This window comes from Bacillus rossius, chromosome 13, assembly GCF_032445375.1.
Source record: "Bacillus rossius redtenbacheri isolate Brsri chromosome 13, Brsri_v3, whole genome shotgun sequence".
NCBI lineage: Eukaryota > Metazoa > Arthropoda > Insecta > Phasmatodea > Bacillidae > Bacillus > Bacillus rossius.
Window position 1 is genome coordinate 32,284,226 of NC_086340.1, and position 20,935 is coordinate 32,305,160.

At 41.7% G+C, this 20,935-nt stretch overlaps 1 protein-coding gene across 1 annotated transcript in view; it reads right to left on the reverse strand.

The window, feature by feature from the left end:
* The window catches only part of LOC134538431 (ATP-binding cassette sub-family G member 4-like), a 327,680-nt gene that overhangs the window by 94,661 nt on the left and 212,084 nt on the right, over nt 1–20,935 (reverse strand). Inside the window, exon 3 of the mRNA XM_063379755.1 lies at nt 10,813–11,005. Coding sequence (XP_063235825.1) covers nt 10,813–11,005 — 193 coding nt within the window. The remainder of the gene's footprint in view (nt 1–10,812; nt 11,006–20,935) is intronic.

The window sequence follows — 20,935 nt, forward strand, 5'->3', positions numbered from 1 at the left end:
TATTCGGTAAATACATGGTAAGGTGTGTGTTTAGTATGTTCTAAGGATTCCGTATCACATCAGGTATTGTCATAACATTGGTAAATAAACTCGTAGCAAAATTTTATTTTCCAAGATAGCTTTGGTGGATATATGGGCCCCTTGCAGTGCTGGTTATATGAGCCCCATAATCTTAGGGGCCCATATTACAACCACTACAACGTTATGTTAAGTTTTATGTTGCAGATGCCCCGAAAACTCCTGGTACCCCCTAAAAAGGGTAAAAGACAGGCGTGGAATAAAAAAGACATGTCGAAAGCCATATCAGCAGTTAAAGAAAAGAAAATGGGTTTGAAAAAAGCCGCAAAAACATTTTCCGTGCCACGATCTACTTTACAAAGACTATGTCGTGTTGAGAAACCTATTCAAGAAGTAGTGAACATGAAAATAGGACGGCCTACAATAATCCCACCAGCCCTTGAAAATGAGCTAGTAACATATATTATGATAATGGAGGCGAAATTTCACGGCCTTACAAGAAACGATGTGCGCCGGATGGCCTATCAGCTGTGCGTCAGAAATAACATAGCACACCCATTTACGAATGGCGAAACTGCAGGACGTGCCTGGTTTGACCATTTCATGTCGCGCCACAAAGAGTCAATATCTATTTTGAAACCTTCAGCGACTTCATCCGCTAGGGCCAATGGCTTCAACAGGGAAGCTGTAAACACATTTTACGATCTCTTGGAAGCTGAATTCCAGATAAAAAACTACAGTGCCGACAGAGTGTTCAACGCAGATGAGTCCGGCATTAGTGTTGTGCAAAGTAAGGTGTCTGAAGTTGTAGGTCTCCGAGGCAAAAGGCAGATAGGAGCCCTAACAGCTGCAGAACGAGGGTAACTAGTAACTTGCATTTTTAGCATGAATGCTTCTGGGCTTCATATCCCACCTATGCTAATTTTTCCAAGGAAAAATATGACAGAAACACTAATGAAAGGTGCTCCGCCAGGCTCCATTGGAAGGTGTCATCCTTCAGGTTGGATTCAAACCAACCTATTCACTGATTGGTTTAACCACTTTTTGTCAAAAGCAAAACCAACGGCAGATGAACCAATTTTGCTAATTCTAGATGGTCATCACACTCATACAAAGAACATTGATGTCATTGAACTAGCTCGTGCAAACCACGTAACGATCGTTAGCCTGCCTCCTCACACTACACACAAGTTACAGCCTCTCGACAGAAGCTTTATGGGTCCTTTGAAGTACTACTACAGTGAAAATATTAGGCAGTGGCAGTTACACAACAATAGACCTCTAGGACCATATGACATTGCTGAGCTATTGGGGAACGCTTTTCTCAAGTGTCAAACAGGTGAAATAGCTGCTAGTGGGTTTTCTGTAACCGGGATTTTCCCTTTCAATCGCCACTTGTTCAGTGATGTTGACTTCGCTCCTTCTTCAGAAGAAGCTAATGTAGAGGACATCAGTCTTGAAGTTCTAAAAGCGTGTAAAGGGCGAACAACCCACAAAAAAACACAACAGTCTACTTCTAGATATTCTATGGCTGCCATTGCTACATACACTTCCGGGTCTGCTGCATCCACTTCCGGGCCTGCTGCTAAGAACCAAACTCCATCTGCGAAAGACTTGGTAGAAGCTGGCCCTTCCGAGTGTTCTTCTTCGATGCGTTCTGGTCATGTATCACCTCAAGATATCCTGCCTATTCCACGACCAAAAAAGAGAATGACAAACAAAGGCCCGAAACCTATGAAATGTGCAGTAATTACATCATCACCTTATAAACTTGCATTAGAAGGAGCAGAGCAAAAAAGGAATGAAAAATTAACAACAGCTAATGAAGCCACGACAGTGGCGTAGCGAACCATCTCGGCGCCTGGGGCGGGAGACCCATTTTGCCGCCCCCATTCTATAGGTGCTTAATTAAAATTAAATTTCACATGCAATGAGGTACCTTTTATTGAAGTTAAAATAGGATGAGCGGTTTTACAAGCGGATTCTACGGGCCTTATGAGCAGCGAAGTCAGAAATAACTTTGTCAAAATCAATATTAGCAGCCAATTCTTGTTCAATCGACAATATAGCCAAGTTTGATAGTTTAGCGGAGCTCATAGTAGATCTGAGGCAATTTTTTATTAGCTTCAACTTCGAAAAACTTCTCTCACAACTTGCAACACTAATCGCCAAAGTCAAATATATACGAATCAAGATGACTATATTTGGAACCAAAATTCCGAGATTAAGTTTTTGAATGAAATGGAGAAGCTCCAGTGGTCCTTCACCACTTATATCTTCCTCTGATTCAGAACAGGCAACAACAACAAACTGCTGAAGACGCTTCCGCTCCATCTGAAACTCGTCCTTGTCGATGTCTTCTAATACATGGGAAAGATCACACTCGAACATGCTGTCCAAAAGTTTCGCTGGCATCAAAAATCCGAACTTGTCCGATATTACTTGCATTTGCTGGAATCGAGTCGTCATTTCTTGAATGATCTTGTCGAATGATGCGATAATCTCTCGACGGATTTCCTGTTCGTGAGACAAAGCTGCATCTTCAGAAGATTCATCGCCATGCATGCGTTTTTTCCTGCGAATTCTTCTCGTTTTGAGTTCGATTCCGAGTTTTTCGCAGAGAGTCTTAGCAAAGTCAATTGCTTCTTGCACGAAACGGTCTCTACTTTCCACTAAGAGGGTTTTCAAAGCGCAGAGTTTCTGAGCACACTTATCCACACTTAGTCCTCGTTGCTGCAGGTAAATCTGTGCGTCATCTACTTCAGGTAGCATTGCAGCCCAAAAGCCAAGAAAAGTTAGGAAGTTAAATGACTGCATGGCTGTCAGGAGAAGACTGGCTCCCGATCTTGTTTCGGAAGTTTGAGATGAATCTGTTAATTGTTCCAGTACCTCAAGAACTACCTCAAACTTATTTTTAAGCATCTTGACAGCTACATGTCTAGCGCTCCAGCGCGTTTCAGTGACTCGTTTTACTGCTTGACCTGTGACGGCAACCAAAGCGTTCCATCGAACAGTTGATGCGGAAAAGAAGGCAAACAGCTTCTCCAGAGTTTCAAAAAACGTCACGGAATCCACTGATTCAGAAGCAGTGGCGTAGCGTGCCATCTCGGCGCCTGGGGTGGGAAACCCATTTTGCCGCCCCCATTCTATAGGTGCTTAATTAAAATTAAATTTCACATGCAATGAGGTACCTTTTATTGAAGTTAAAATAGGATGAGCGGTTTTTCAAGCGGATTCTACGGGCCTTATGAGCAGCGAAGTCAGAAATAACTTTGTCAAAATCAATATTAGCAGCCAATTCTTGTTCAATCGACAATATAGTCAAGTTTGATAGTCTATCGGAGTTATGTTCTTATATATTTTTAACGCCTTTTTGGTAATTATATTTAATTTTCGGAGCTCCGAAGTATATGATCAAATTATAATTTTTCGGGGGAATTGTTAAAGTATTTTTTTAGTATTATTATATAGCTATTTTTTATAAGTAGTAATAGGGTATGTATTTTATGATGGATGCACCGATTTGTGATGAAACGATTTTATGATATATATATATATATATATATATATATATATATATATATATATATATTAAATGTTGTCATATAAATTTTGTGTCTTTTTAACTTGCTGCCTCCTCTCACTGTTCGCAACCTTATTAGTATTTTTTAAGCCTGCTATTAGTTTGGGTTTTAATATATTTTTGGGTTTACCTGCGCTCGCGGTACGGGGCAATATAGGAGTTTTACTGTGTCCCGGCTTGCGGAAGTTGTTTGGTTTGCCCTGGGTTAAGGTCAAACTTTACAGTACAATGCGTAGTACTAAATTCAATGAGTGCGAAAGAGAGGCATCGACACGGGCCGACGCGTGAAACAAATGATTTTGTATGAGTAATTAAAATAATAAGGAGTGCCGCTCAACTCGGCTCGCGCGCGCCGGGCGGCGCGGCGTGATGCGATGTTGCTGTTCGTATGTAAACAAACAAACGTTATAAAGAGCTCTGTCAGTGATTTCGCAGTTTTTCTTTTAAATAAATATTAAAAAATAGTTGGTGCGCAAAATTTTTGATAAAAATGTAACATTATAGTGTGTCTGACACATGTAATGAATGAATCATAGATCAGATCTCAACCCGCTTCACCGGCGACCCGCCCCCGCGGGCTGCCGCCCGGGGCGGGCCGCCCCCTCCGCCCCACCCACGCTACGCCACTGAGCCACGACAAAGAAGAAAAACACAGGAAAAGAAACTGTCAATACAAAACCAAAGGCAAAAAAAATGGTTAAAAAGGAGGTTGTGTTTTGTAGAATCATCAGATGAAAACCAAGAAGATGACTTCGACTCAGGAGAATCCGTCATGGAAGCTGAAGTAGGAAATTTTGCCCCCGACGATGAAGATGCAGTCTGTCTTTTCTGTGAACAGGTCTTTTCTAAAGACTGTAGCGGTGAACTGTGGGTACAGTGTATGATTTGCGAAATGTGGGCTCATAACCTTTGTGCTGGGGCTGACAGAGATGTGTATATCTGTGACTTCTGTAAATAGTTTTTTTTTAATGGTTCAGTCAAGATATCTTAATTTTTATGTTCAAATAACATTTTTTAACAAACTTTTCTGATCAGACGATCATGAATTAGGTTTATTTTGTTATAAACAATTTATAAAACAAAGTAGTTTTTATAAATTTATGTTTTAACTAGTTCATAGATTAGTTGATATGTTTGCATCCTAATTGAATAGTTTTTATGTTTGAAAAGCAAAATATCTTTCAATTTACAACTTTTTCCAAGCAGCTACTATAACACTTTGTGTTTTATACTATTTAAAAAATTAATACAATACATAACAACTGTAATAAATGATTTTTTTGGTGATATTTTAATGATTTTTTATTGAGAAAACCCAGGGGCCCATATTACCAGCACAAATTTTTTTTTTTAAAAAATGCAGACTTTTGGTAAAAAATTGTTAGTAGTTTATGTGTGTGTAAAAACAAGTCCTAACACTTTAAAATCAATAGTAAACAAAGCAAGGAATTTTTTTTTATTAATTTCAGGTAAAAATATTAAAAAATAAAAAAATTATATTCAAAAAACAAAGGGGGGGCCCAAATATCCACCTTTGCCTAAGTGTGAACATTACATCGCGTTACTACAAGTCACTTTGGAAGAAGGAAGGAATATTGTGGAACAAACAAATGTGCATACAATCCCGCAAGGAAAGTCGTTCTGTGTGCGGTGGGCTAAAGTCACATTATTATTATTGAGAAATACCATTACGTATTTTCATTATTTTATTTTGGGAATATAAGTGGAATCCACTATGGAAATATGGGAAACATTATGGATATATTTATATATATAATATTACGGATAAAGCCTATTTTAAGAATCATGCCAACCAATGACTATTATCGGCCAACTCTTATAACTGAACGTCAAAGTGATCTAACACAAACATTACAAACTGAATGCAAATTATGGAAAACCCAGAACAAAACGAACTGGAATACTTCTTCATTGTGTACTTCAGCTGTATGTTGTGTATAAATTCCAGAATTAAATAGTATGAACAATATGTAGGAGTTTAACCGCATTAGTACTATTATGCTAATTAATAAAATGTTTAACAGCTAGTATTCGTATTATCTACCTATATGGTCGTAATATTTTAAGTAATCATAGCGTAATGCGCGTCTGACAGTTGAAATTGAAATAAGCAAAGCCCCGTAAAAAAAGTTCAACCTTTTTCCAGCAATATTTTAGTTAAATCGCCAATACAGTTTTCTTATTATACAATTTTTTTTGGTCGAAGACCTTACATCACCTAATGTTCCGAAATATTTTACAGAAAAAATATTCGATAACATTGAACTTAGGGCAGGGAACCATCTGTTGGTGAATCTAGGAAGTTCATACCACATGAATTCCCACCAAACCTCGATATAGGCTTACATAAGTGCCATCTAGCGACGGTTTTGTAAACTTTGCATTTAGAGGGAAAACATTTATTGAGGTCTACTTACCTGCGGAGAAAATATAAACTACAAGAACACCGTTTGAATCGATAATTGAAAAAACCTACATTACCCAAAATAACCTAAACTTCGTTTACCCTAAAGTCATTTGCCCTACAGGCGTTTGCCCTAAAGGCATTTGCCCTACAGGCGTTTGCCCTAAAGGCATTTGCCCTACAGGCGTTTGCCCTACAGGCATTTGCCCTAAAGGCGTTTGCACAAAATGTTTGATAATCCCATTCGGACCAAGTTCCGGCATTTGCCCTAAAGGCGTTTGCCCTAAAATAAGTTTTTCGACAGTCGTTTGCCCTACAGGCATTTGCCCTACAGGCGTCTGCCCTAAAAGTTGGTGTGGTTTCGTTAATCCAAAACATAAGTGCTTGCCGGTGTTTGCCCTACAGTCGTTTGCACTAAACGGCATTTGCCCTAAAGTCGTTTGCCCTACAGGCATTTGCCCTATGTTTAGGGCAAACGCCTGTAGGGCAAACGATGTGTACCCTGTACGGTATACGTAAGAATATGAATTTTGGCTTGTCACTAAATGAATCCGCGAAATTTCCGGGCTTTACAAATTGCATCCAGACTCGTGTAATGTATCGCGTGATACGTGATGGAAACATTAATTCTGTGGACGGTACACGAGATCAATCCAAATCTTATATGTGTTTAAGTTGATCCACTCAGTTCAAACAAGATCCAAACATCATCCTTCAATATTTTTTTTTTTAATCTGTATCACCTTAAGTTCTCGGTGTACGGTATTTGGTAGATAATTTCGTGAACTGAACGGAAGTCGCATGGAACAGTAATGTGTAACCACGGTGATGCCATCTGTGGCTTATGACGCGAACCGAAGTTCACAAAGTTAAAGAGAAACTCTATAGCAGTAACTGTTTGATGAATTTTAACCCGATGGGCAGTATTTTAATAAAATTCCTTGACTAATATTAGTGCCAAATTCGGGGTTCACTATTTCTTCTAGTCTTTCTTGCTTTTATTAGAGCAATTTCATTTTATATATGTATATCAGTCTGCTAGGCGAGCTCCTTTGTGTTCGCGTGAAAAACCAGATGGATCAGCGCGAGGAAGTAATGCTCGCAGTGTCGTCCACAAGAATAATTCATATTACATCACGCTGTTACTGCCCTTGTGTAGTTTAAGAGAGCTTTATATTAATTCTGTTATAAAAGCCCTGGAAGCAAATTTAAGTGGGCGAAAGAAATTGCAGTATACTCAGAGGTACAAAAGGGAGAAACCTTAAAATAACGAAACTTACTTCTCACAAGAGTAGGTAGAAAATGGATCGTATTTGAAGAAATAAATAAAAAATAAGAGGTTTGCTTAAAGCTTACCCCTTTTATTGTTAATTAAGGTTTTCATTATTTTTTTTATAGTTTCAAGAATTACAAGAATACACACATTTAAGTGAATGGGGGCCCCGAATGTCAAACTTATCAATTAGGTACAAACAGATTATTAATTTTACCTGGAATATAAATCTAACATTTTCCTTTGACATAATCAAGCTTTCACAAAAACTAACATAAATAATTTAACTAACATAGTTTAAGGTTAGCGATTTGTTAGCCCAACCAGCGCGGGACTATGTATATTAGGATCTAAAAATATATGATCGTTGACTCTTCACTGGCGGTGACTAGAAGTGGGAGAGACGCGTACAGTTCATGTCCATGTACGAAGCCAGCATGTAAATTTAGTTGAATTTTGTGACGGGCTTGAGCCGGAGAAAAACCTGAACTATTGCACCATCTCTTGGACCTCACTGGAAACAAAAAAAACAAAAAAAAAAAGATGCAAAGGTCAAAAGATTAATTATGTTGATAAGCAACATGAATCGGGAAGTCAGGGCAAAAGTTAAGTAGGGAGCCAAACATAGACAAAAAGGCATAGAATTTTCCACTTACCATTCTGGGGGTATAATGAAGAAAATCACTCCCTTCGAAGCTGCACGAGTGCTCGCGGTGGCCACACGCGAGTCATGCTACGAGATTACCTAGTAATACAAACCAAAGGGACTAGCAAACTATAAAATAATTTTAAAAAACTAGGGAACACTACCTGATGCTCTGGAATCACATCCCTTATGTTAGTCGCAGCGAGATTGCTTCCGAATAGAGTCGCGGGCGAAAAGCACCAGATATTTGCGACCACGGTGGCGATAGAAGGACGACATAATCGATTCATAAGGTTGCATGTAGTTAAAACTTGGGCTAGGGGCCTGAAGGCTTGGGAAGTGGGGAAACTGGCCTCTGATTTGCTGGAGGTTGGTCCGACTAAAAGAAAATAAGCAAGGTGGTTGGTAGTCTAACTAAAGAGACATTGGAGGTCACTCGTGCTGAAAGCAGCGCGCTCTGTCGGGTACAGGTGAAACAGACTTGGGATTCGTTCACACTAGTCCTGCAAGAGGGAATATGCAAGCCTGGCAATTATTAGCCCAGCTGGTTCGCACTCTGTCGGGCAAAATGGGAACTAGAGATAGGCATGATGGCGGCCGGTAGAGGTTTCGCTCCAGCGTCAAACTAAGGTAAATTAGTTGGCCTCTTCGCCACGAGACGGCGGAGGCAGGCAGTGAGATGTCCTCGATCCAGGCTGACCTAGAGGCGAGGTTAAATACCTAGATCAATGCACCTGGTGGAATTCCTGGAATAGATGGAGGGGGGATCTGCTAGGTCTTGAGAAATTTCTTAGTCCGGGCGCCGATACATTGCCGACAGCCCTGGAACATTAGAATGGGGCATGACAGGAGCTGCTAACCTATGCTGAGCTCTGGAAAGTAGGCTGCCCTGGGAGGACGCTGAGTAAAACACTTTTGTTCACGAAGCCCAATACTATTACAGGTCGCGTTTGTGGCCCGACGCGGGAAGAAAAGTTATGTTTAATACTTGCTTGTAAAAATCACACCGGGCTCTCGGGTGCGGCGCTGGGAAAACGTTGTGGGACTCTAGTAGGAACAATTTGATCAGGATGAACAATGGGCTAACAAAGTTTATATTAAGGAATTTAGGTGAAAAATAAACTTGTGGCAAATATTTCAAATATGTGGCCCAACACCATGGGCATGATTCCTCACTGAGAGGCTCCGCTTGTTCTTGCAAGACCGTGACTGTAAAACAGCGTTGATAAACGTAAATGTCAAAACTCATGTATAATGGAACCTTTCTGCATATTTTGAAGGTTTTAGCTTATTTCTGCTTATACGACCTTGGGCAGTAAGCTCCCCATCTAGATAAGAATTGTCGGTTATAACCCACGTGCCATAAGGCCCCTCTACAGTTGTAATGTCCTAAACTGTGAATGATGGACACTGATCACTGATAGGCCCATGTGACCTCTGATGTCATACGTGGTGTGGGCGATGGTCCAAATCTCCCTGGTCCGAATACATTGGTTAACTCGAACTTTTTGTATCTATTTGCGTCCTTTGGTAGCATAGAATAATAAACACTAGTGATAATCGCAGTTTAGGGTTCCCGTTTCAAAATGCAGTAAGAAAATAACGACTTTTATTAGTATTTACATTTGCCTTACAGAATTTAGGTATATAAATATTGATGAACTCCCACAAATTTCACAAGTCAAATAAATATTCAAAACTTAGCCATGTACACATTTACAAAGCATGAAAACAGTAAACAAAAACAATCTTAAAGCAATTATTTTGGTGTTCTATATTTACTGCGCTTTGGTAACTACTTTAGTAATCAGTAGATTCGGACATCGGACATCATAACTGTAGGCAGAGCTGTTTTCCGTGCGACAATGTGACGTCATTCACATTAGGATAAGGACACGGACCCTCCACGAGTTCTGACTGTCGTATACGGGCCCTAACACTCGCCCGACCCCTCCGTGAATAAGCGCCCCCTGCATCACACGATACATTATACATTTCATGAATCTGAACGCACTCTACACTGTTAGAAATTACAGTAAATTTACGGAGTTCTCAACGAAGAATCAAACTCAAATAAAGAAAGATTTATTCTTAACTTCAAAGAATTGAATCTCGTTAAAAACTATGCCGTATTTAGATTTTCAAAAGGCATGTTTCGTTCTAAACAAAGGTAAACAACATACACATTGACAGTTCAAGAGTGTTCTTGCTGTAGACTTAAACTATTTTTTTTTTCCTTATATACCAACAATATTCTTTTGGATTCATGTTAAAAGATTGATTTTTTTTCTAACCTAACTAAAACTAAGTGTATTTTGGAGGGGTCCGGGTTAGGGGAGGGACCTACGTGTGTCTCAGGCCGAAGCCTATACGCCTAGTCATGCTGGGATTAGCCATGCAGGGAGAGGGTCGCATGCATCATGTGCTAGGAGGGGATTGGCCAGCCATGGCAACGATTGGCACCATGACTAACTCCCCTCACTCTTAAATCTAGGCTATAACTAGAGATAGGTTGGGCCCAGGTAAAACCTGCATAGACACAGGGAAAACCCTGGGCACATTAATGCGAGATGCAAATTGGCATGCATTACGTGTAGGAATTTACAGGAGATAGAGGATTGTCTGGATGAAGTGTTGGACAGAGTAGAAAAGAGTGTACCATGCGGGGGTTGGGCACTTGGACTCGTGGTCCGCTTTGAATTTTATTCGTATCTGGAATATTTGACCAGGGACGCAAGCGCCCCTGGTGGTATGTTAAAAGTAAGTGAACTCAGTGTCCGTACATTTGCGAAGAAAGCCGCAAATGTACGAAGACTTGTGGGCTATTTGAACCAGAGTGAAAGGTGTGAACGTGAGAGAGTGGTCACCCTGGCGGCCGCCTGCTGCCGGGACAGCTCGCGGCGGGACAGCTTCAGCTCGCTGGCGATGCGCATGGCCTCGGCGACGGACAGCAGCGGCTGCAGCTGGTCGTCCTGCGTGATGTAGCACGAGTGCCTCCAGAACACGCGGCGGACCCGCGGCGCGCCGTTGTCCAGCAGGCAGCCCGTCACGCCGTGCGTCCTGTCGGCAGCCAGTTCGGTTTTCAATTCATTTATTCCAGCAGTCAAATACATAGTTACAAAAGAACACAACAGCCAAGAAAATAGCACGCTACAGCTGACTCAGCTCTTTCGTGCTCAAAAATAAATACATGATACAATCGAAACAACACAAAAGTACAAGAAATATCATTACAAATTCCAGGAAAAAGTATAAAAAAAACAGAGCACAGCAAGTAAATAGTGAACAGTAATGAATTAAAAACGACCCGAAGTAATGAAAGAAAGATGGAGGGTCGGAAAAACAAAATTAAAAGGCAGTTTGCCACCTTGCTTCCAGATGGGAGAATGAAAGAAGTGACTCTGGGGGCCAAAGTAGCGGCTCACAAAGGGAAGAAGGCCAGAGTCGCCACGTCACTTCCAGGGGGATCCTTCTCTCGGCCAACACGCCACTGGGGAACACGTGTCCTAGGTGGGCACAAACACAATAAAACGCCTTCTCGCGACAGCTTTACACCGCATTTATGTCACGTTGTTTCCTCCCACAGTCTTGTCATCAAATTCTAGCTGTGATTCATCTGTAAAGATGGATTATATAAAACAGCTATTTCCTGTATTAAGCATATAAATCTATCTGCATCCAGCTCCATAATGAGAAGAAAAAAATACCAATTAAATTACTTTACAAGTGAATATATACTCAAATTAAAGTAATGACGAAAAAACAGTATCCAGCCAATCAGCTATAAACACACTTCGGCACGCCTTTGTTGACATATTTTTGAAGTGAAACTTCCTTGGGCGGTTTTTTTTGTTAACGTAAGTTTTAAAACTAAGAGTGTTTGGGAGGATTCGAGATAGGGAAGACTAAGTGCTTCTCAGGCCGAAGCCTATATGCTCTAACCATGCAGAGGCATGCAGGCGGGGTAGCATGCATTGTGTGCTAGGAGGGTATTGGCCAATCATGGCTGCGATTGGCAACATGACTAACTCCCCTCACTTCTGAAGTTAGTCAGTCTAAAACTAGATAACTTGGGGCCAGGTAAAAACTGCATAGACACAGGGCTCTTTCATGCGGGATGCAAAATTCATGCATTAAGTAAGCAGGTTGGCTATGGGAAATAAAAGGATGGTTCAGGAAGAAGAGTTGGACAGAGTAGAAAGAGACTACAACGCGAGGGTTTGGGCGCTTGGACATTATGTCCGCATTGGGTTTGGGGGCACTGGTTTTTTAGGGGGCGACATTCTGTCGTTTACCACCAGGCCGCCAGCCAGCCTATACCTAAATGAGAAAGGGGAAGAAATTATTTTGCGCCTATTAGTTACATATGAACCTAACTAACGCTACAGTGTGCATCCAACAGTCGGCACTGCCAGCCTGAGCATGGCACTTGCTGGCGGGTTAGCTTCAACTGTGTATATTTGCACTCAAGGCATGGACGAGAACTTGGTTGGAGGACACTATTAACCTACAGCGGTGTTATTCGCTTAAAACTAATTATTAGGGACTGGAAAAATTCGCGGTTTCACTGACCACTAGGATAGACTCCACGATTCTTTATGAACTCGGGCAACTATCACCTGGTCATTGGCTACCGGCTCGGGACACCTGTTTACTGCGATTCTTATGATTCGATACTTCTTTTGTTGAGTGTTTGCCATTGGCTCAGAGTCTTTCAGGTAAATTTCGGTCCAATCACTGACGCAGCATTAAGTTATAAGAGTTTGGATTCCAGCCTGTCTCGAAAGGAATCCGCGAATTTTTCCTGTCTCTACTAATTATGCGCGGTTTAATTAACCTACTGTGTTGCACTACTACACCGCCTTGCAAACAGCATGCTACTCGGTAACGGCAACTTCAACTGTATTTATTAGCACTGAATGCATCATTTAGCACAGTATGGCACGACACCAAAGACGGTGTGTGCCGGAAATTAGGTTATATCGGCATGGTTTTTTTAATCTTTTATTATAGTTTTTAATTTATTTTTTGGAAATTTTATTTTTCAAATTTATTGGTTACAATAGGGTGAATGACACTTTGTTAGGCTGGTGTACGCTACCTAGTTAAACTTTGAGCCAGTGGACTGAAGAACCCTTTCTCAGGGGCCAATCTGATATCTTGCTAGTCTAATGTAGTTGTTAGCAGCCCGGATGACATTTCTCCCGCTTGCAGGCACGTCCCGGGTTTTTAATATTAATTCCCTACATGACTAAAATCGCATAGAGCATCTTCTAGCCTGCAAGCTCTATTTCTTAGAGGCCTGCTGAGACTAGCTAGTCTCGGCAGGAAACAAGTCTCCCGTGGACCTCCGTTCCCAGCCTTTGCCCAGGATCATTGCCCTGGCGTGAACTCGCCAAGGCGATGGCCTACTCCAAGGACATTCGACCTTGCCCTACAGAGCCCTCCACGACACCTAGTGACAGAAAAAGTAACTTCGGCCCTGGTCGCCAGCGTGCAGAGCCCACGCCCGTGACACCTGGCGGCGATTCAGCTCACCTCCTCCGTTAGTTCCCCTTTACGCCGCTAGAGAGCTGCTCCGCGGCGCCATAAGCCCCTATGCTTTCATGTCGCGTCCAGTTAAAGTCGATTCTTTGTAGCTTCCTGTTACCGCCGGGAGAGAGCGCGCATGTTGTGTTGTTGTCACGCCCGCCTCGGACTCCTTCGGAAATTTTCGGCCTAGAACCGAACCTTCCCCCTCCTTTTCCCTAGGGCCGACCACCCGTTTTAATTAGGAGTTTTGTCCGCCACCGCGGAATTAGTACTCTGACTTTGGCTACTTACCGCGTCTTCTCGGCATCACCTCGGCAACGACGAACTCTGCCTTCGAAATAGGGAATGTAGTCATCGGTGTTTAGGGATGTGATCCCAGAATCTAATGTAGCATTAGCCGATTAGTCGTTGTATTTAGGCAATGAATAATGTTTTAGTTTACATTTTATTAATTTGTGTATCTTCCTAAATCATGGTTTCTTCCGCGTCATCTGCGGTATTTTCTGTCCGCGCCATTTGGATGTCGGCGCGAGACATTTCCTGAGTACAGGAGCTACACCCTGTTTGGTGAGTAATCCGGTCTTTTTCCTCCCCGAATCCCCGTTTGTTGGCCTTTCCGCGCCGACTGTGTTTGACTGTCTGAAAGCAGGTCTAATTCGTTTGGAATTTGACTTGTGTTTCAGACAGGGTCCAAGTGTTGGGGGACGTATTTGCTCCCAGCATGTCATTCGGGACCTCGAGCTCCGAGTCCCCTTAAGAAGAGTATTTTGCCCAGCCCGACGTCATACTTTGAAGACCCGGGTGATATTATAAATATATTTTCCCCTTACATATAATGAACTAAATTAATTAAATGCATACCAGCGAACAGTGACTTAAGAACTTAATCGACGATAATATGTAAAATCAATAAGACTATTATCTATGTAATCAGCGAAAGAATCTAATAGGGTGGAATATTTCAATTTTTTTGTTTCTGTGATGATGTGTAATTAATATAATATAACGTGTTATTAATAATATCGGGCCGGCCCTCCTACTTGTTAGGTGTTTATATCTTTATTATAAAACCAAAACAAAGGAAAAACAGATTTAATTCACCATTCTAAATAAACCCAGGAAACCTTATAGACCAATCTACCTATATTGTGATTTATTTGTTTCATATTCACTTATATCCTTTTAAACGATCCGCTAGCTCCCAAGTTGCTTGTGTACAGGGAGTTCCAAATTGTCTTGTTTTCCACCTAGTGCCACCTCTGGTCAATAACTTTATTTTTCTTAATATTTTGCCCAGCAGTTTCCAAGGTTTTGTTTTTTTTTTAATAAATTAAAATAATTTAATTTTGAGGCACGAGGGGCGTTTCAGGTGATTATAAAACAATTTAATTTTAAGTTATGAACTGTCATTGTGTATGATATGTGCGTTTAGAATAATTAATTTTATTTAACTGAATTAATCCACGTTTTCAAATTTAATGTTATTAATTTAGCTTGCAATTTGAATAAGCATTGTTGTCGATTTTCGTGTAATTCAATGGTTATTTTGTGTGTAAAACGCGGGTTTTATACGAATTCTCTGATGTGTGCTTGTGCGCAAGGTAAACCTTGTGGGAAGAATTCTGTGTACCGTCGCGGACGGCTGGGTTGGGTCAGGCCTCTGATAGCGACTCGGCGCGCGGTAACACCCCCAGGGGCGTCGGGCGACTGAGCGGGATGTGTGAGTGTGAGTTTGAGTGTAAACTCGTTTGCCTGGGTCCCCCGAGAACCAACCTAACCAACCTGCTGATTGGCTCTCGAGGGACCTTTGCAGTTTGATATGGAGTACCTAACCTTGTGGTCTTACCTTCTTGGTGGGACCAACTGGTTTTGTTTGAGAGGGGTCGCGCTCGGAGCGCGCTGTGATTGGTCGGCCGAAACTGCTCAGCCAATCACGCAAAAACGGGGCGGACAATGTGCCAGAAGGGATTTCGGGCGTTTGTACTTACATTGGACGTCCGGATCGTATTTTCCGAGAGAGGAAACACATGTGTTTAAACTATTTACGCATTTATCGTAAAATGTTCGTGTGGTCCTAATGTAGAAGTCATGCCAAGTCTCAGAATCAGTTTCACGATGAAATGCTTCCACTGGGCAGTACACTAGGGTGTGGGTAGCGATTCGAATGCATTTATTCTGAATTCACTGCAGCTTTAATAAATGTGTTTTAACTGCAGTCGCCAAGTCAGGGGCTGCATATGTTATTACTGGGAGTATAACCGCTTTGTAGAGCAGTAAGATTTTTTTAACTGTGCTGCGACGTCGCCTACTCATTACTGGGTATAATGAGCTCATTCTACCCTGAGCTTGTGCTCGTTTTGTGTCAACATGATGTCGCCAAAGCAGTTTCCTGTCCATGAGGACGCTGAGGTCTTTGTAGAAAATTCGCACGCCAAATAGATTTATTTGCGGCCTGTGGTCTGGGGCCGGAAGATTTTTGCGAGTAAACACCGTCGCTTCTGACTTGGTTGTGTTTACTTTAATTCGCCAAGTTGTGCACCAAAGCTGGAATTCAGTGAGCGCAACTAGAAGCCTGCTTGTGGCATGTTGAATGTTGTGAAACCTACAATACAGCACCGTGTCGTCTGCATAGCAGCCAAGCGGGGCGCGTCACGCAGCTTACATACATGTTAAATAGAACAGGGCCAGTAGTACGTAAATGTCGGTCCGAGCCCTGGCTTCTGTCTGTGGTACCTGGTGCTAGTCCGCCATCTTATATTGCGACGTCACGGCGGCCATACACCTTCAAAATTTGCCAAAACATACCTCAAAAATTGCCCAAAATTCGCCTAAATCCACCGAAAATTTAAGTTTTTAAGAAAAAATACCGCCATAAATTTCAAAAAAAAAAAATTAAAACAATTCCCTATTTCAAAGGAAAAATTTCAGTTTAGAGGGAAATTTTGCCATTTTTGTCGACAAAAATGCCAATGGCTTGAAAATTCCTAAAATTCTCCCAGTGACAAGCCGCCATAAGCCGCACATTGACAAATAAGATGCCATGATCGCCATTTTGAATTATGATGTCACTGTTTCACTTTTCGTTATGGCCGCCGTCTTGAAAATCAGTACAAAAATGTTATAAATAAGAAAAAATTAAATAATCAAAAATCAAACTTAATTTAAAAATGCATGAGGTCAAAATAAAAAAGAGGCAAAATATCCTTCCTCCATGGAAGCCTCCTACAAACTGACCTCTCACCACTAATGCCAAAGTGTGTGTGTGTGTGTGTGTGTGTGTGTGTGTGTGTGTGTGTGTGTGTGTGTCGCCAGCTAGTATGAAGTCACGTCCGCTATCATGTTTTAGTCTGCTGGAGGCCGCCATATTGTTTTCGTCTGCTGGAAGCCTCCATCTTGTTTTCGTGTGCTAGAGTGCACTACCGACATGTTACTTGATGTAGGTTTTTGGACATACGCCATTGCTTAGCACATGTATGTCTGCAGAAGAAAACTACAAAAAAACACAAATGACAAAAAACACAAATTAAGCAAAAATTGCTGTTGTCAGTATTTAACGCCACACAATATTCCACAACAGGAATATGGTCAACAAACAAGGAAAAAACAAAAAAAAATGGACTAACAGAACGAAAAAAACCCCACAAATTATGACAGCACAAAAATTCCGAACCCAAAAAAATTCAACACAACAGTTGAAACGAGACAAAAAACACAGCAAAACGAAAAGACGAAAAAAACACAATAGTTTTCAAAAAAAAAAAAAAAGACCAGACTGTCGCTCACGCTCATTGCGGACTTGGTGGGGCCTGAGGTATTCGCGGTTGTATTCCTTGCAGCCCTTGTGATTGGCACTAGGCTGCCCCTCACACTTGTGTTCCTGTTTCCCCTCCATTTGGGCACTCCGTTGCCCGGTGTGCGCCACTGCGCCACCTGCAAAGAGTAGCAGCATTGCAGCCTTTACCAACTGATCGAATCGTTGGCAACTGCTGCACTGATTGGCGCCACTGGGACGTCTGCAATCATCGACACGAATAATCATGCCGGCGAATTCGCGTAAGGCGTGGATCTTTTCCGTGCTGCAGGTCTGAAGGACTTCTGTTACCAGCGCGTCGCACTTTTCGCGCTTCTGACGGTTCTCTAAGAACCAGCAGTTCAGGACGAGCTGGTTTGCTGCCGCAGGAGGTCGTGTTTCGCGTGGCGGTGCACATCTATGGCATTTCGTCCCACTGGAGCAGGACAGAGTGCGCGCGCCGATAGCCTGAAGGGCCTCAACGGCGCGCTGGTATTCCAAGATGCTGTTTGTGTTGTTTGTGTTTACCAGTAGTTCATCGCGGCCGCGGTTCTGGCAAGTGAACCTTTTCCTGAAGGGCGTTTCGCAGCGCGGATTACACCACGGGGTACTACTGGTGTCCCTGGTCAAGGACGACGAACAGGGGTTTCACCTGTGGCTTCTTGGGTACGGCTGTTGGGGAGGGGGCGCGGACCCTGACGGGGTGCTTGCGTCCATTTCTTCGTGTGTGCGTTTCTGCTGTCACGAAGCCGTCGTTGTCACCTTGGGGGGGGGGGGGGGGGAGAGACACAGTGCTGGACGATTTCGACGGCGATACTGTCGTCGCCATGTCGCTCCCGTGGCCTAAAACTCTCGCACCGGCTCACCCCGATAGTCGGGGTCGCGGCTGGGCTACAGGTGTAGCCGGTGTGACCAGGTTTGTCGGTCGGAAACCTACACCTTTCCAACAATAGCAACAGCTCTGCACAGCCTTTCAATTCCTTTTTGGTCGGCTGGGCAGCACTGATAAGTGCTAGCCACAGAGACAGCGCCAGGTGATGTATTATTGTGCACCGCGCCACGGTCCATATTAGCAAGAAAATAGTGTTCTTTCAAGTACCTACGTATTATTTTAATCACTTGTGGAAATCAGTATATTTAAACAGTATTTTATGAGTATTGTTTAAGCTGTGTAACGAAATATTTTTGCGGTATAATGCTTTTCACGCTTCAATTTCGACAGGGTAATTATTTGTCACAAATAATTATTTGATTTAACATCTATCACACACAGTATTAGGTATAATAATGAACCCACCAGCGTGCAAATATGTTAAGCCCAACTAAGAATATGCTAGTTTAAAAAAAATTTTTAAACAAAGCCCATGCGTGGAATATTGTTTTTATTTTCATCTTTTGGCAATATGGTTATAATGTAAAGAATTACTGTGAGGAAGGTCCGTGCCATTTAGTTTTCGCGTCGCGGTATGACGGACATGTTGTCATTTGTTGTTAAATCATTCGACAGCAGAACATTATCAATGGCTATAAATGCATTGCAGTATGACCTTTGAATATATATACTGTATAGAAGTCGCGAGTGGATATGATTTACTCTACGTTTTTCAGAAGCGTATGATGAGCAGCTTGGGAACTTCACCGCTGCAGTGCGCTGCCGTAACGCCCTGTATCGTCTTAGTTGTTATTTACACGTTAGAGCGCAGCACTGTCGCCCGCTGTCATTCCCCGCACCCCCCACCTATCATTCACTGCAGCTCAAGGTCGTTCAACGGGAGGGGGAAGAGGTGTTTGAAGAGTTCGACACTTGTCCGCTAGGGACCACCACAAGTCGATGCCCTAGAGATGGTGGCGATTGCGGCGATGAATTAACAAACTACCTCAAAACCGTATTAGAAATTTTAACCTGGGCTGGCGACTTCTGTACAGTATATATATTCGAAGGTATGACTGTGTAGCCTATTGGCAGAATCTGTTGCACTATAACTCAATGATAAGATATTTTCAGAGCTACAAAATCAATCTAGAAGAATGCTCGATAACATTTAACCTATACATAAAATTAAATTAAATTGACAACTTATTTATTATAGTCAAATTTAGCTTTGATGATTATTAAACAAATTTTCTTTACGGTGTTAGTATTTTAACTGTGAGAATTATTTATTGTTAGTAAATATTGATTGATAAATAATTATTTATATTCCATACTGTTATTTTGAAGTGAGTGATAATTTTATTCATTCGTGTTTATAAATCTATTTAAAATTTAGATTTTTTTAATAAAGTTGAGGTCTGAATTGCTAATTGTCTTGAGTTACACGCGCTTTTTTTTTTTTTTTTTTTTTTTTTTTAATACTCGCGATTGTGCAGAACACTGACATTGCAGCCATCAGAAAGTTTGCTCGAGACGAAGTTAGAACAGTTATTCCATGTTGTTGCTTCGTGTCTGATCGCGACCGTTTTGTGGCGTTGTTCCGTGTTGATCCTTAGTGCATTGCTTATATGTAAACACAAGAAGTCAACTACTGTCAAACAAAACGTCGCGCCGTGTTCTGCCTCATTCTGTGTGTGCCCGGCCTTAGAAATACACTACTGAGAAACACAAAACTTAAGAAAACACAAATTAGAAACATATTACTAAGAGACACAACAAATAATTCGCTCAGTTATGTTGTTCCTATTTACGATAGTTCTATGATGCCTGTTTTTAAACCACAACAGTTAAAATATGCTTGTTTCTAAGTTGTGTTGTTCGGGATTTGTGTTTTATGAGTTATGATAGTGTTATGTTATGATTTTCTAGGAAATGATGTTTCTAAGTTATGATACTTATAAGATACGCTTTTATAAGTTGTGACTCTTTGTTATTTGTGTAGTCTATTCCAAATTCCACGAAGGCGTGGAGGGCGCGTGCAGACATACACCCCCCCTTTTTTTTTTTTTTTTTCGTGTATTCGATTAAGTTCCAAAGTGCGATGTTGTATTTTTTCTGATTCCTCTGGGTTGTTCACGTCGTTTGATTCTGTATTCGATGTAGCCGGCTGCAGCGCTCGAGACGTCATAATTCGTCGCGCTCGCTCAACATTTTGGCCCGCCTGGGCCGATTCAGTTGCATTATTCTGGGCTTCTTAGTAGTATAGGGAAAAAGCTCCGAGCAAATGCAGTCGCAGTGTGGATTAAGTATGGGGTCCACCTTTTGTATTCTGATGTCACAATAGCCATTTTGGATGACCTTGACCTTTAATCTTTGCCTTTACTTTGATCTTTACCTTTACCTCAATCGCCATCTTGAAATCGAACGTCCCATTCCACGAATGATGTACTTTTCGTTACGCCCGCCATCTCAGACATGTATGTCATCGTTGACTTTTCGTTAAAGTCGCCATCTTGGATTCTATAACGTTGCAATTTCTGTTAAGGACGCCATCTTGCTGTCGTCTGCTGGAGGCCACTATCTTGGATTCCGTCATCTGTGTTTTTGGTGTTTTTTTCCTAGACAGCACCAGCATCGCGTTGTCTCATGTACGTAAGGTCGATGTTCCATTAGTACTTGCCATTGATTTTTGTGGTCCTTACCGGCTTTAAATTTAATTATTTATTCAAAATACATTGGAAGTGCTGTAATTCGAACCATCACATTCGGACCTCAGGGTTGGAAAACATACGCC